The sequence below is a fragment of the Cuculus canorus genome, chromosome 6 (assembly GCF_017976375.1).
Source record: "Cuculus canorus isolate bCucCan1 chromosome 6, bCucCan1.pri, whole genome shotgun sequence".
Classification (NCBI taxonomy): Eukaryota; Metazoa; Chordata; class Aves; order Cuculiformes; family Cuculidae; genus Cuculus; species Cuculus canorus.
In genome coordinates, this window is record NC_071406.1 from 598,191 (window position 1) to 611,380 (window position 13,190).

At 53.8% G+C, this 13,190-nt stretch overlaps 1 protein-coding gene across 4 annotated transcripts; it reads left to right on the forward strand.

The window, feature by feature from the left end:
* Positions 1–967: 967 nt before the first annotated feature.
* Positions 968–10,246, forward strand: ERMN (ermin). Of its 4 annotated transcripts, none has more exons than XM_054070703.1 (4): positions 968–1,099; positions 4,765–5,758; positions 6,178–6,264; positions 8,388–10,233. In XM_054070703.1, the coding sequence occupies exons 2-4, from the start codon at positions 5,512–5,514 to the stop codon at positions 8,795–8,797; spliced, it is 744 nt and encodes a 247-aa protein (XP_053926678.1). In that variant the 5' UTR covers positions 968–1,099; positions 4,765–5,511; the 3' UTR covers positions 8,798–10,233. The 4 variants fall into 4 exon arrangements, with proteins under 4 accessions (XP_053926678.1, XP_053926676.1, XP_053926675.1 ...); XM_054070701.1 differs by lacking the exon at positions 968–1,099 and adding an exon at positions 1,142–3,530; XM_054070700.1 differs by lacking the exon at positions 968–1,099 and having other exon boundaries at positions 1,142–5,758.
* Positions 10,247–13,190: the final 2,944 nt, after the last annotated feature.

Sequence of the window (13,190 nt, forward strand, 5' to 3'; positions counted from 1 at the left end):
TCTTGCCCAGATCTAGGCTGATCTGAACTCAAGACCTAGCGTCAAGCATGTGCAAGACACAGCCGTGGCACCCAGCCCCTGGGTTAAACAGGGAGAAACCCCCCCTGGGAGTGAGGGGAATATTTGGGTCCTGAATATTTCAGCTTCATTTAGTGCAGTGAGCTGAGGCACCTGCAGCACAAGAGCTGGCAAAACCCATTTTTGCTTCAGCAGTGCAGCCTCCCAGTGTTGGCTTTGCCCCAGCGAAGGGGCAGGAGTGGGGCCGGGGGATGCTCAGCTGCTCCTGGGGTGCAGGCACGGCCCTTTTCCTAAACATGCTGGATCCTGCTGCTCCAGCACTGATTTGGGTCATTGTAGAGGTGTTTTCCAAGGGCCTTGAAGTCCCTTTTCTGCCTCCCAGAGACCTGCTCACCCCACTCACGCTGGCTTGCAGCTCTCCAGACAGCCTTGCCCTTTTTCCATGACCCTTGTGGTCTCTCAGATTTTTCTTTGCTGGCCACCCCTGGCCTTTAATTTCTACGGTGGAGTTTTTTCTTTCCACAAACCCATGAAACAAGGCTGTGGCTTCTGCCGTGAATATTTCAGATCTAGTGGAAAACCACTCTGGCCTCAAGGCTGTGTGACCCTGCAAAACCTCTCCCCTCGCAGGTTGAAGGTCCACCCCTGGAAGCTGCTGAGAGCTGTTGGATTTCCCGTCTTCTCCAGCTCAGGCTGTGTTCCTGCACACCCTGGGCTTTGCTCTGTTTCAGTGGGGCTCAGAGCAGCACCTGTGCCTTCAGAGACTGCTTTTCTGCATGCTTTTCAGGGATGGCTGTGTTTCTGCCTTCACGCGTGCAGCTCTGCTGAGCTCTGCTTCCACCCCAATGTTTCCCTTCTCGCGCAGCTGCTTTGGAACCTCCCTGTGCCGCAGCTGGTTGCACCCAGCTGTCGTAGCATTGAAGACTACGAAACTTAGTTAGCATGGGTGAGACCGTTTGTCCTGCCTGCGAAAAGTGAAGTAACACCTTATCCACAGATAAGAACCGAGAACTTATTGCCGTGCTTCCAGCACAGCCCTGCTGCCCGTTCCTGCTCCGAACTGCGGCTGAGCCGCACACAGGTAAGCGAAAATAAAGCAAACTCACCACATGGGTCCCTGCAGAGTTGGTGGTCAGAGGACAGCAGTGCTGCGTTGCTGCCATCAGCAACACTGGGCTGTGCGGCTGAGAAACGTCCGTGCGGCACCTGCGGGTGGGTGAGGACGAGAACCTCTCCCGCGTCTGGAGAGCAGAGAGTGGGGCTGTTCTGGCCATGCCCAGCGCGGGGAAAGGGCTGCGGCCCGAGTCGCTTCGTGCAGTCTGGCTCTTTCACCACAGGGTTTTTCTTTTTAAAAAACTTAAAGAGGCAGAAATCAGACCACCTCAGTTGAAAGCAAATGAAATGTTTCCCTAGCTTCCAGAGGCGGTTTTGCCCAGGTAGGTTTATAAATAGCTGCCTGAGGTGGGAGAAATCTGCAGCTGCTTTTTCCTTTTCCCAAATACAGCTGTCAGCTCTGTCTGCCTAAAAATACTGGTGCGGATGCTGCAGCACCTGAGCAGCATCCAGGCTCTCAGTGACGGTGATGGGGATGGGTGATGGGTGGCCAATTGGCTCCTGGGGATGATGAGTGGAAAACAACCTGCGTGAGCAGCCACCTTCCAACAGGCAGGAGCTGCTCTCCACTCATGAGGGATCCCCTTGGGCTCCTCGCACAGTGCTGGCCAGAAGAAAGCAGCCGCTGCCTATTTTCAACACTGTCAGAACTTGAATTACTCCGCACGTGCCCGTGGTTTGTAACTAGCATGTCCTTGCTGCACTGCTCTCACATGTATCCCCATTTTCCAGTGGAAGCACACTGCTCCTCCTGCAGCTGCCCCTCTGAAGCCAAGGGCAGCCACGGGGAGCATCGAGGCTGCAGCGGTACTGTCCTGTTCCCGAGGACACGTTGCCTGACACAGCTCTGCCAAGGGGGAACACCTGTGTTTCCACCTTCCCTTTTATTCCTCCACTGAGCGAAAAGCTGAAATTTCAACAGCAAAGGAATCCCGAGATACATCTTTTTCATAAACATAAGGTATTAGGAAGAAATGTTTTGCTGTTCAGGTGGGGAGGCCCTGGCCCAGGGTGCCCAGAGCAGTGGGGGCTGCCCCATCCCTGGAGGGGTTCCAGGCCAGGTTGGATGGGGCTTGGAGCCCCTGAGCCAGTGGGAGGTGTCCCTGCCCATGGCAGGGGTGGGACTGGATGGGCTGTGTGGTCCCTTCCAACCCAAAACGTTCCATAATTTTATGATCCCATGATTGTATTTATATTACTGAGAAAATGAAAATGTTTGACTGTAGGTTGCTGACATGATACACAGGAGGTTTTTCTTGGGGTGTCCAAGTGAGATGTAGTCCCTCCTGGCTGCAAGCAGTGATGTGAATGTTTGTCTCCAGTGCCACCGTGCCTGTCCTCCTGCTCTGGTTTTCGGGTGGCACTGCATCTCCCATGGTGACCCTGTGTTGTGTGGCTTTTGCCCTAGAGCTGCTCCGGTGCCCGTGGGTGGCGTGTGGGCAGCCACCTGCCCACGTGAGCTGCTCACAGAAACCTGCGAGTGGAGCAGGAACTGGGTAGTGGAGAGTTAATGACAGAGGAATCAACACAAACAGCTTGGGAGCTCCCTGCCACCACCAGCCTCTTCCTTCTTCTGGAACATTTGAATTGCTGTGGCTTTAATGATTTATCTCACAGGCTTTCAAGTCCCTGCTGTGCCTCAGCAGCTCTGAAATCCCAGGCGTCGTTTCTGAAATTTTAGCAAAGAATGGCTCAAACAGAAACTTCCTGCTTTAAAGGTCACATGGAAAATGATTTATTGCAGATTCATGCAAATGGTGCTTCGACCACGAGGTGTCCTCTTGGGAAAATGGGAGCTGTCGAGAATGGGTTGTGGGTCCAATAGATGGCACTAGGAAATACAAAAAATCCTTTCAGTGTTGCACTCAAGAAGTTAGGCAGGAGGTTCCTGGGGAGGCGAGGATCCCCGTCCCTGTCCCCATCACCGTGGGAGCTGCCAAGGCTCCCAGGTCAGCAGAGCTCCCGTTTCTCAAGCCTGGTGCCACGTTTTCACCTCTGAGTTATTTCAAAGGTGACACCCGGTTGGGAGTTTGCCCCACGCTCGAGACCTGGTGCAGGATTTGTGCCAGCTGCACTGAGCGGGGTGCTGTGCCTGCTGCAGGGTGGCTGAGGTCGCTCATCCCTGTACGATGACCACGTCCTTGCTTGACCCTTGCACCCACTGTCAGCTCAGTGACGAGCTGAACTGGTCCGTATGGGGCCTCCCCACGGTGGAGGGATCCCCCGCCCGTGGCTGCGGATCTGCACAACGCAAGGCATGACAGCGTCGATGGACAGTGCGGGCACCCGCCTGCATCTCGGCTGTGGCGTCAGTGTCAGTGCTGCCTCTGTCACCCGGAGCTCACCTGGGGACCCTGAACAGCACAGCCCTGAGCTGACGGCTCAGCGGGGATGCTCAGGTGAGTCCCAGCCTTCAAACCCTTTTTGGCAGCGTTTCCACACTGAGGGAAGCCTCTGGACAGGGCCTGACAAATGAGAAATCACCTGCAGGGCCTTTTGGGTTATTTCAGGGATTCGGAAATACTTTGAGAAGAATAGAAAGTAACCTTCCCCTGTGCCAGGTGCTTGGCCTCTAATATCATTGCCTGCCAGGTACTCAGCCTCTCGCCATTAGCCCATGCCTGGCACACACCCTCTCCTAAACACACCTACAGCTCACATTGTCAATTCACCTTCAAACCTCCTCATCCATTCTTCTCGGACAAATTTTTCCAGCAAAAGATTGATTTTCTGAATCAAAGAGGCCAAACTCACTCCCATAACAATGACGGAAAAATTTTGGTTTAAGAATGCAAATTCACAGATGAACAAAACCAATTGAAAGGCTTTGGGTCCATTTCTAATTAAGTTCTGAACTCCAAAAGAGGATTTCCCAAATCCTAAAGCCCAAAGATGTCAAAAATGTTGTATTGTACAAACACAAAAAAGTCATTCACAGCAGGAGATTACGCTCTTATGTAAACCTGGCTTTGGGTGCCAGGGTTGAGGCGAGTTCAGCACAGTCAGAAAATGCTGCGTTACTGCTCAGGCGATACTCCTTCTCCCCTCCGTGAAATGTGTCCCGCTCGCTCCTGGTAGGTTTAGGTCGGACTGATCGTTACTGATGTAAGTGCTGATCTCATCCCTTGCCCCCTTGATGTTCTTTTAAAGAGGATTTCGGCTGCTGGGGCCAGAAGCTGCTTCTGCAGAAGGGATTTGCACTGTGGGTGTGGAATGGAAAGCGCCGGGGGAGCTCCTGCTGGGCTGTCAGTGTCCCATCGCCTGGGAGGAGCCTCTCCTCATTCACATCTTGGCATAACACATTGCTTAAGCTTGTCAGAGAATCATAGAATGGTTTGGGTTGGAAGGGACCTTTACAGGCCCTGCAGTGGGCACGGGCATCTTCAACTCAAGCAGTTTGCTCAGAGACCCATCCAACCTGACTGTGAGTGTTCCAGAGACAGAGCACGCACCACCTTTCTGGGCAACCGGTGCCAGTGTTTCACCACCTGCAGGATGAAAAATTTCTTCCTACCAGCTAGTCTAAAATTCTCTTCTTTTAGTTTAAAACCATAATACCTTGTCCCATTTCTACAAGCCCTGCTAAAAAGATTTTCTCAATAAAAGCTGGTGTTTTTACTTCCCATCTTCTAGTTCTGCTCCATGAGGGTCAAGTCCTTGGGATGCGTTCCACTTAGCAGGCAACCACAGACGCTGAGCGCCTGTCCGGAGCTGGCCCTGCCTGTAAACCCCACGTGGCCGGGCTAGACTGTGCAGCAGAGGAGTGTGGCGTTGTGCCGTGTGTGGGGCATGTGCCCTTCCAACCAACCCCTTTGCTCCCCAACAAGTGCAGAATGAGGTCGTTGTCCTCCCAGCGGCACGACGAGGTTTATCAGCACCCAAACCCAATGGGGAATGTTAAGCGGGTTAGGTGGAAGCAGCGCTGGCGAAGGTGGTCACCTGGGGATTAGAGGTCAGAACAATCCCTGTGACCAGGCGGGGACACAAAGAGCCTTTGTGCCCGAGCACAGAATCCCTGTTTATTACCACGGGACTGACATGCTGAAAGACCCGCTCTCCAGCCAGCACAAAAGCTTCCTTGCTTCAGATTGTTTGTTTATGTAAATGAAAATGGTGCATTTAATTATGCAACGGGACGAGCCTCAGCAACAAGGGAGGTGCTGATTGGATCTTCCCGTGGCCAGAGCCCGCTGGCAAGCCCTCGGCACGTCGGATGGTGCAGCCACGGACCCTGCTCTGCTGCAGTGCCTGCAGAAGGGGGGACGCACCTTGGCCGTTTGAGCAGGGAGGCGAAATCACCAGGGAAGAAGGGGAGAGGAGTCACAATCCCCACCCTGGGGTGCAGGACCCCCAGTCGGTGGGCACGGCGCAGCCCTAAGCATGACAGAAGAAGCTCCAGTGGCATCCACCATGCCTGAGTGCAACGGGAGCGTTCCCACAGAGAAAGGCTCTCTCCAGGTCATCGCTGTCATGGACGAAATAGCAAAATCTGTTGGGACGGTTCCATACACGAATGCAGAAATGAGCCCTGATGCTCCACTCGCAGTAGAAAGTCAGGAGGAAAATAGAAATTCATGGGCAGAGAACGTAGTACGTGGGGATCTTGATGGAGTGAAGCAATGTGAAGGTAAGGTAGCAGGCTGCCTTTCTTCAAATGTTTGGAACGATAAGCTCTATTTTACGTGTAGTCTTGTGAATGATGGGATGTACCATGTGTGTTAGTCAAAATCCTTCAACTGTGGTGGTTGTGATAACTACTTGGGGTGAGAGTTAGAATCACAGAATGGTTTGGGTGGGAAGGGAACTTAAAGCTCGTCCAGTTCCAGCCCCCCTGCCGTGGGCAGGGACATGTCTCACTAGATCAGGATAGAATCATAGAATGTTTTAGTAAGGGATAAATTTGAGCTGGTGATGAGAACTATGCAACTAAAGAAACGATTCTTTAATCTGCTCTGAAAATCTGCTGCCAGTTTGCAACCTTTAAAACCTAATTATGGTCACCAAGTGCTCCATCAACCCATTTCTTGTGCTTTCTTCTTTCTAAAGAAAAGCCAGAGGAGAGAGATGGGATGCTACGGCAGGGATCCGCCGATACTCAAGACGTGGGGACCGAGGGCCGGGAATCGGAAGAAGGTAAGAGAGAATGCTATGATGAGAGACTTTTCTGAAGCACAGCAATAACCTTCAAAGACAGTGACGTACAGGTGGTTATGATTTTTGTCAAACTTGGTCAGACCCTTCTATTCCGGAGAGCAGTGTCTCGTTTCTCATCAGTAGCGTAGCTGCACCTCAGGAAACACAGCTGGTGCTCCTTCCTGAGGTTTGTGTGCATCTCCATGACCATGGGCTGTTGAAGCACTGTGGGTCTTTGACCAGGAGGCCTCCCAACAGACCTGTGAGGCTGGGGAGATGCTTAATCTTCTCTCCATGCAGGGCAGTTTGAGGATAACCCCTGTAAGTTAAAAAATGTGCATCTCAAAACCCAAACTCTTTTCCTACCTGATTAATGAAGTGCTTAAATCCCCCTGATGCCCAAGTATCCAGCAGAAAGTTGTCCCAAACATCTGCTCTGGGATCTCTCTAGATGTTCCTAGGGGGAAATGGTAAAAATCAATGGGAGCTGAGGCTGGACCTCGCTCCTGCCTCCCGCAGCGAGTGGGGCTGCAGCAGCGTCTGCTGCCTGTTCCCGGCTGAGACTTAAATTGTGTTGAACAGATACACTCCTAGATGAACATATTTGATGATACCCTGCAAAATGCAGCCATTCCTCCAGAAAGGGAGAGTGTTTTATTGAGTATTTCTGAAGGAGGAAAGCTCCGTCTCCCTGTGGGTGGGCTTTTGGCACTGCTGCCCTTCCATGCTTCCCACCCACGGGCTCTCGCCCAGCTCATGGGTTCTGGCAGCCGTGGGATGAGGGACAGCTGGGCTATGGGTGCTGATGATGTTCTCCCCACCACTGACCCGGGCACGGCGGGGGGTTCAGCTCCCAGGCGTGCTGGGTCTCTCCTATCATTTACACACCCACTGCAGTGAGCTGCTGTTTTCTATATGTCAGCTGCCACATAAATATGGGAACTCTGCTCAGAGAAGAGCAGATTAACAGCCCAGAGGAGTTGTTGTGGTGCTGGCAAAGCTGGTGTCACTGAACATAGCTCTAAAAGATGTATGGGGCATGCCTTGTGAACAGAAACTTCACTTTGATTGGGAAGAGGACAAAATACATGAACATTTGTCATGGGCAAAATAATATTTCATAGCATGGGTTGTGAGGAGGTGAATCATGATGGAGGCTTTCCCATTTAGAGCTGACATCCGTATTCCAGCTGTGTTGCTTTATGAGTGCACAATAAAACCTATTAAACGATCTTGCACAGCCCTCCCCCCCCCCCAAGCCACAAGCACTTTATCTCTAAATTGCAGGCAGCTTTTTAGTACCTAACCAATTTAGTCTAATTAATACTCAGGACCCCACAGGCAAAATGATGAATAGACCATTTGTTGCAGCACCAGAGCATCGTTTAACAAAGAGACAAACAGGACAAATAGGCGATGGCCGGCCAGCCTGGGAGGAGGGATGGATCCCATCCGGGCTGTGCTGGGCTCACTGTGCAGCTGAGTGCTGCCTGCGGAACAGCCCCGCGCCTTGCCCTCCCACGGCACCCGCCACCAAGCCAGGGGCTGGTGGGACCCGGCACCTCCGGGGAGTTTGACACATTGAGTGCAGCGCCTGCCCAAGGTAATAACCGAAGAGCTTTGGAAAAGCTGTGTGGAATGACGCCCCAGCAAGGCCCTGCAGCAGGGCTTTTGCGAGCCCTGGACCTAAGGGAGCGGGAGCAGATCTGGTGCTCGCAGGGAGGCACAGCGCCTCCACCCTGGGGTGCAGGGGGGATGCTGTGCTGCTCGCTCCTCCTGGGGACCATCAGCATCTGCATCGCCTCTGCTTCTAAAGGAGGCGAGTGGGGAGGGCTCCATGGGAAAGGTGGTGCAAAAGAGAGGGGCATTAAAAAATGTGGGGCAGGTGGCCTTAAGGAAAGGGGCTGAGAACATGTGAAGCCTTTCCAGAGCATCCACAGCAACAAGGGTTCAGCCTGGAGACGCAGGGCACTCCTCACTCAGGCAGTGTCCAGAGGATGGGAGCTTCGGCGGCAGGAGCTGGTAGGTCACCAAGGGCGATGCTGCACCGAGATCGCATGTGATGGGGGCCTGAAGGCGATGCTGAGCCCATCCTCACACCATCTCCCTCTGTGTCGCTGCAGGGTCAGGCAGCGAGGAGCGAGAGCTGGGGACCACAGGCAGCCCCGGTGAGGAGGCGGCAGCGACACTTGCAGCCAGCGCCGACGGGAGAGGGGACACAGCTGAGGAGGAGGACCTGGAGGAGGAGGAGGATGACACCGAAGAGGATGAAGTTCAGGTGATTGACATGAAGAAGGAGAACAGTGAGGCATCCTGTCTAAAGCAGCAAGACAGCGGCAAGGAGGCGTCTTCCCCAACCAGCCCTGGCTGCAACTCCTCAGCGGAGAAACCAGGGGAGCAGCCCAGCCTGGGGAAGAAAAATGATATCTCCAGACACAGCTATTCCAGATACAACACAATCTCCTACCGGAGGATTAGAAAAGGAAACACCAAACAACGGATCGATGAATTTGAATCCATGATGCACTTATAAACTGAGGTGGGAATTGCATAATGGGCGAGTGTTCACTCTGGTTTTGGGTTTCCCTTTCTCTCCCTCCAAGACATGGCTCTTCACACAATGTGAGGTCAAGGCTTTTGTTCCTTTTTGTATATGATTTCATAATACACTGTGAAAATTTAACATCTTCATGTTGAGAGCAGGCAGAGGCATCCATAGAGCAGGAAAATAAATAATCAGTTTGCTAAATATAATACCATTTGATTTCAAGTTTATCCTCATATTTTCTATCTGACTTTTCTAACTGTATTCAAACAACAGGGTGTCTTGAACCGGCTGGGGCTTCTGGAGCTGCCGACACACGCGTGGTCCATGACGTCGGCCGTGCTGGTAATGAGTTGGCAGTGCAGCACCTCCAGTAGCACTGGCCGGGACAGTATGAACAATAAAAGAGATGACTGTTTGCAACCACAGCGTGCTTTGGTTTGCTGTCCGTCCGTGCTGGCACCTCACGGTGCACTGACAGCCACCTCCTGCTAATGATGGCCAATTTCCACCTTGCGCTGGTGAGATGGAGGGGTGTTTGTGTTCATGTGCAGATGCCAATGTGCAGGTATTAGAAAAGATGAGAAGGCATTAAGTCCTCTGTCATCATCCTCCCCCCCATACCTGACACCTCCCATGGGTGGCTGGATTCTTTTTGCAGCATTGGAGCTGGCACCAGACAGGGTTGGTACCGCCTGCTGCTCCTGTCCCCAGGGCTGAGAGGTGTGAGCGTGGGCACCTTTAGATGTGCCTGCCACCATCTGCACCACGGGCACTGCCGGACGCCACAGCGCTGCCCTCCAGCCCGCTCTTCTGGGTAGTACCTTGAAACCACCACGGATGCAGCCAGCCCAAACCTCTGCCAGGGACAAAGCCGCTCTGCTTCGCCACTGCCATCCCTCCTCGCCGCGGAGCAGCTGTCTGGTGTGGTTGGTGGTGGCCAGCCGTGGTGCCAGACCCCACCAGCCCGGCTGAGGCACCTGTGGGGAGGTGGCGCCGTCCACCGCCAGGGTCAGGGCCAGCCCAGAGGGCAGCGGCTCACAATATTTAAAGACTTTTTTTGTCAAAGACAGATTTATGTTATCTGAACACAACCTTTCTCCATTTCTAAAAGCCTTTGTACAGCTACAGCGGTGCTGATGCAGTCTGTTTTTAACCATTTTACAGACAGATTTGTCTTGAGTCGGGACTAAGCTTTGCAAATGTCACCCCAGAAAGCATCTGGGAAAGCTGAGAGCAGCAGACAAAGGGAGAGGAGTTACGAACGGAGGTAGATGCCAGCTTCAGCCATGAGTGCTTTTTTAAGGATTGGTTTTGCATCTCCAGCAGTGCTGAGTATAATCTTGACTTTTCTTGTTCTACATAAAGGCAATTATTTATTTGCAACGTGAAAGTAATAAATGGCAAGTCTGTATTGTACAGACCAGACACAGCCCTCATTGTGCCATTCAGACTTGTTTATTTGCACTTTGGTTTGTGTAAGTTCAGAGGTTTGCTTGTACCAACTTATACTGCGGGTTTGTTTGGTGGCTGACAGCTGCCCGCCCGGCGCGGCTCCCACTGCGGTTCCCGTAACAGCGACACATCTCATAGAGTCATAGCATCAGGGAAGGGGTTGGGTTGAAAGGGACCTCAAAGCCCATCCAGTGCCACCCCTGCCATGGGCAGGGACACCTCCCACTGGCTCAGGGGCTCCAAGCCCCATCCAACCTGGCCTGGAACCCCTCCAGGGATGGGGCAGCCCCCACTGCTCTGGGCACCCTGGGCCAGGGCCTCCCCACCTGAACAGCAAAACATTTCTGCCCAAGATCTCCTCTCAATCTCCCCTCTTGCAGCTCAAAACTGTCCCCCCCTCACCCTGTCCCTGTAATCCCTGATAAAGGGCTCCTCCCCAGCTTTCCGGGAGCCTTTTGAACCCCTCCAGGGATGGAGGCTCTGACACTGCCCTGCGCGGCCTCCGCCAGGGCTTCACCATTCTTTCAGAAAAACACTTTTCCTAATACCCAGTCTAAACCTTCGTCGCCACAACCTGAGGCCATTTCCTCTCATCCTATCGCTTGTCATAGAATCATTGACTCAGTCTTTCCCACCCGTGATGCCTTCCTCCCTTTTCTCACCCTTCCCAAAGTCCGTGTGGCTCCGCAGCCCCGGAGCAGCCCAAGGTGTGACACAGCCCCTGGAGATGTCCCGCTCTCCTGCTGCTGTAGGGATGGGCCGGTTTGTGCCTCCTGCGTGTGCCCAGCGAGCTGGAAAACGTGCTCCTGTTTCTGGCAGACTGGGCTGACTGGTACCATCTGAGCGCTGCCCAGTGCCGTGTGAGAGCGGGGTCAGAGCCCGCTGCCAGCAGCCCCGGCGGCTCGCTCCGGTCTTTAAGCACACGACACCGACGTGGAAGTGAACAGTGACACGAATGGGGAACCGGAGCGCAAGTGACAGTCCTGGTGATGGGATGTGACCATGACAGGTGACCGATTGGTGTCTGCTCAGTGACAAGTGATTGAATGTCAGCAAACAGAATGTGATGAAACTCACGCTCCTGATCAAAGCTGACTGCACAAACAACGTCTGTGTCATTCTTCTGATGGTGGCTGCAGGGTAGCTGCACTGAGCGAGGCAGGGAAAATCGGGAAGACAGTCGGAATAGGAGCCAACTGGGAAAATCTGTTGGGCCAGGCAATATTCTGGCAGCCTGAGCCTGTCAGGCACTGTCAGCATTGATCTGCTGCATGAGAGGCGACGTTATGCCAAGGCTTTCTGGAGAGTCAAAGGGGAGGTAGGAGGAGCTCGTGAATGCGGGACAGCGGAGGCACAGCTGTGGTACCTGAGACACGAGTGCAATGCTCAGCCCATGTACCCAGAATGGCTTGTGCTGAAGAAGTCCCCATCCCGTGCTGGGCAGCCGGGCTGCAGGAGAAGCACTGCCTCCGCCCTGCAGCACCACAGCTGCACCAGCAGCAGCCTCCACCGTGGGAACTTCAAGACTAAAATGAGGAAGAATTCATAGAATCATGGAATGGTTTGGGTTGGAAGGGACCTCAAAGCCCATCCAGTGCCACCCCTGCCATGGGCAGGGACACATTCCCCTGGATCAGGGGCTCCAAGCCCCATCCAACCTGGCCTGGAACCCCTCCAGGGATGGGGCAGCCACCACTGCTCTGGGCACCCTGGGCCAGGGCCTCCCCACCTGAACAGCAAAACATTTCTTCCTAAGATCTCACCTGCATCTCCCCTCTTTCAGCTCAAAACCGTTCCCCTCATCCTCTCCCTGCCCTCCCTGATCAAGAGCCCCTCCCCAGCTTTCCTGGAGCCCCTTTCAGCACTGGAAGCTGCTCTAAGGTCTTCCCGCAGCCTTCTCTTCTCCAGGCTGAACAACCCCAACACTCTCAGCCTGGCATGTATGGGAGCTACTCCAGCTCTCAGATCATCTCCGTGGCCTCCTCTGGTCTCACTGTAATAGCCTACCTTGGACACACTGGTGTTATGTATCCTGGATCTCACCATCTTGCCACAATGGAATTAATTCTCCTGTCAACATCATGCCTTCAAAAACTGGTGACAGGTTCTGGAGATAAAAAATTTCACAGTAAGACAGATATTTGCCCATGACAGTAAGTTCCGAAGGACCTCCGGTGTGCGGAGCCCGGTCACCCCGCACAGCATGGGCTCATCAAGATCTCCTCATGCTGCACTCACCTCTGCAACGGTCCCTGTGAAATGCGTGTACGCCCGTGTTCTGCAGCCCTCACTGACTTCAGCAAGAGTTTCATCCATCCTGAGCACCAACAGGCAGAAGTTTTGGCTTGTGAGACGTCCTTCCCTAGGTCTCTGCTGTCCCTTCGCCCGTGGTTGGGGGATGCCGTGATGAGGAGAGCTGACCCTCAGGTAAGGCTTCCCTTGGCAAAGCCCCGGCAGGAGCAGGGCGAGGCACCCTGCTTGGGGCTGCACGAAGCGTCCCCCGGCTCCAGCACAGGCACCACATGCCCCAGTGCCCTGGCCAGCCAGAGGCCAAGGAAAGCGGCAGTGGTCCTGGGGAGCCCCTAAAAAGCCATGGAGGCTGGGGGACACGGCTAGTGCCCCGCCAGCCCCGGGGTGGGGACAGCCTGGCCACCCTGGGATGAGGTTCTCCCCGGCCGACCCCTGGTGTGTGGCACCAGCGAGAACCAGGATAAGCTCTGCTTCATCTCCCTGGCAGCTCCTCTCCTCCAAGCAAAGCAAGGTACACATCCTTGCTGTCCACAGGGCACAGGCAAGGAGGCATCCTCGCTGCTTCTTCCACAGCCCCTTGTCTGCTGGGCGCCTTATCGACCCCAGTTTGCCTCCTGCTACCAAAAGAACGAGCAATTGACAAGCAATTGATGCCTAATGGAACTCTGACACTCCT

Bases quoted from the DNA above. Each gene is read 5' to 3' on its own strand.
- ERMN (XM_054070699.1), top strand. From the start codon at position 7,681: ATGGCCGGCCAGCCTGGGAGGAGGGATGGATCCCATCCGGGCTGTGCT. The intron at 8,084-8,387 runs GCGAGTGGGGAG...GTGTCGCTGCAG, and splicing joins CGCCTCTGCTTCTAAAGGAG to GGTCAGGCAGCGAGGAGCGA.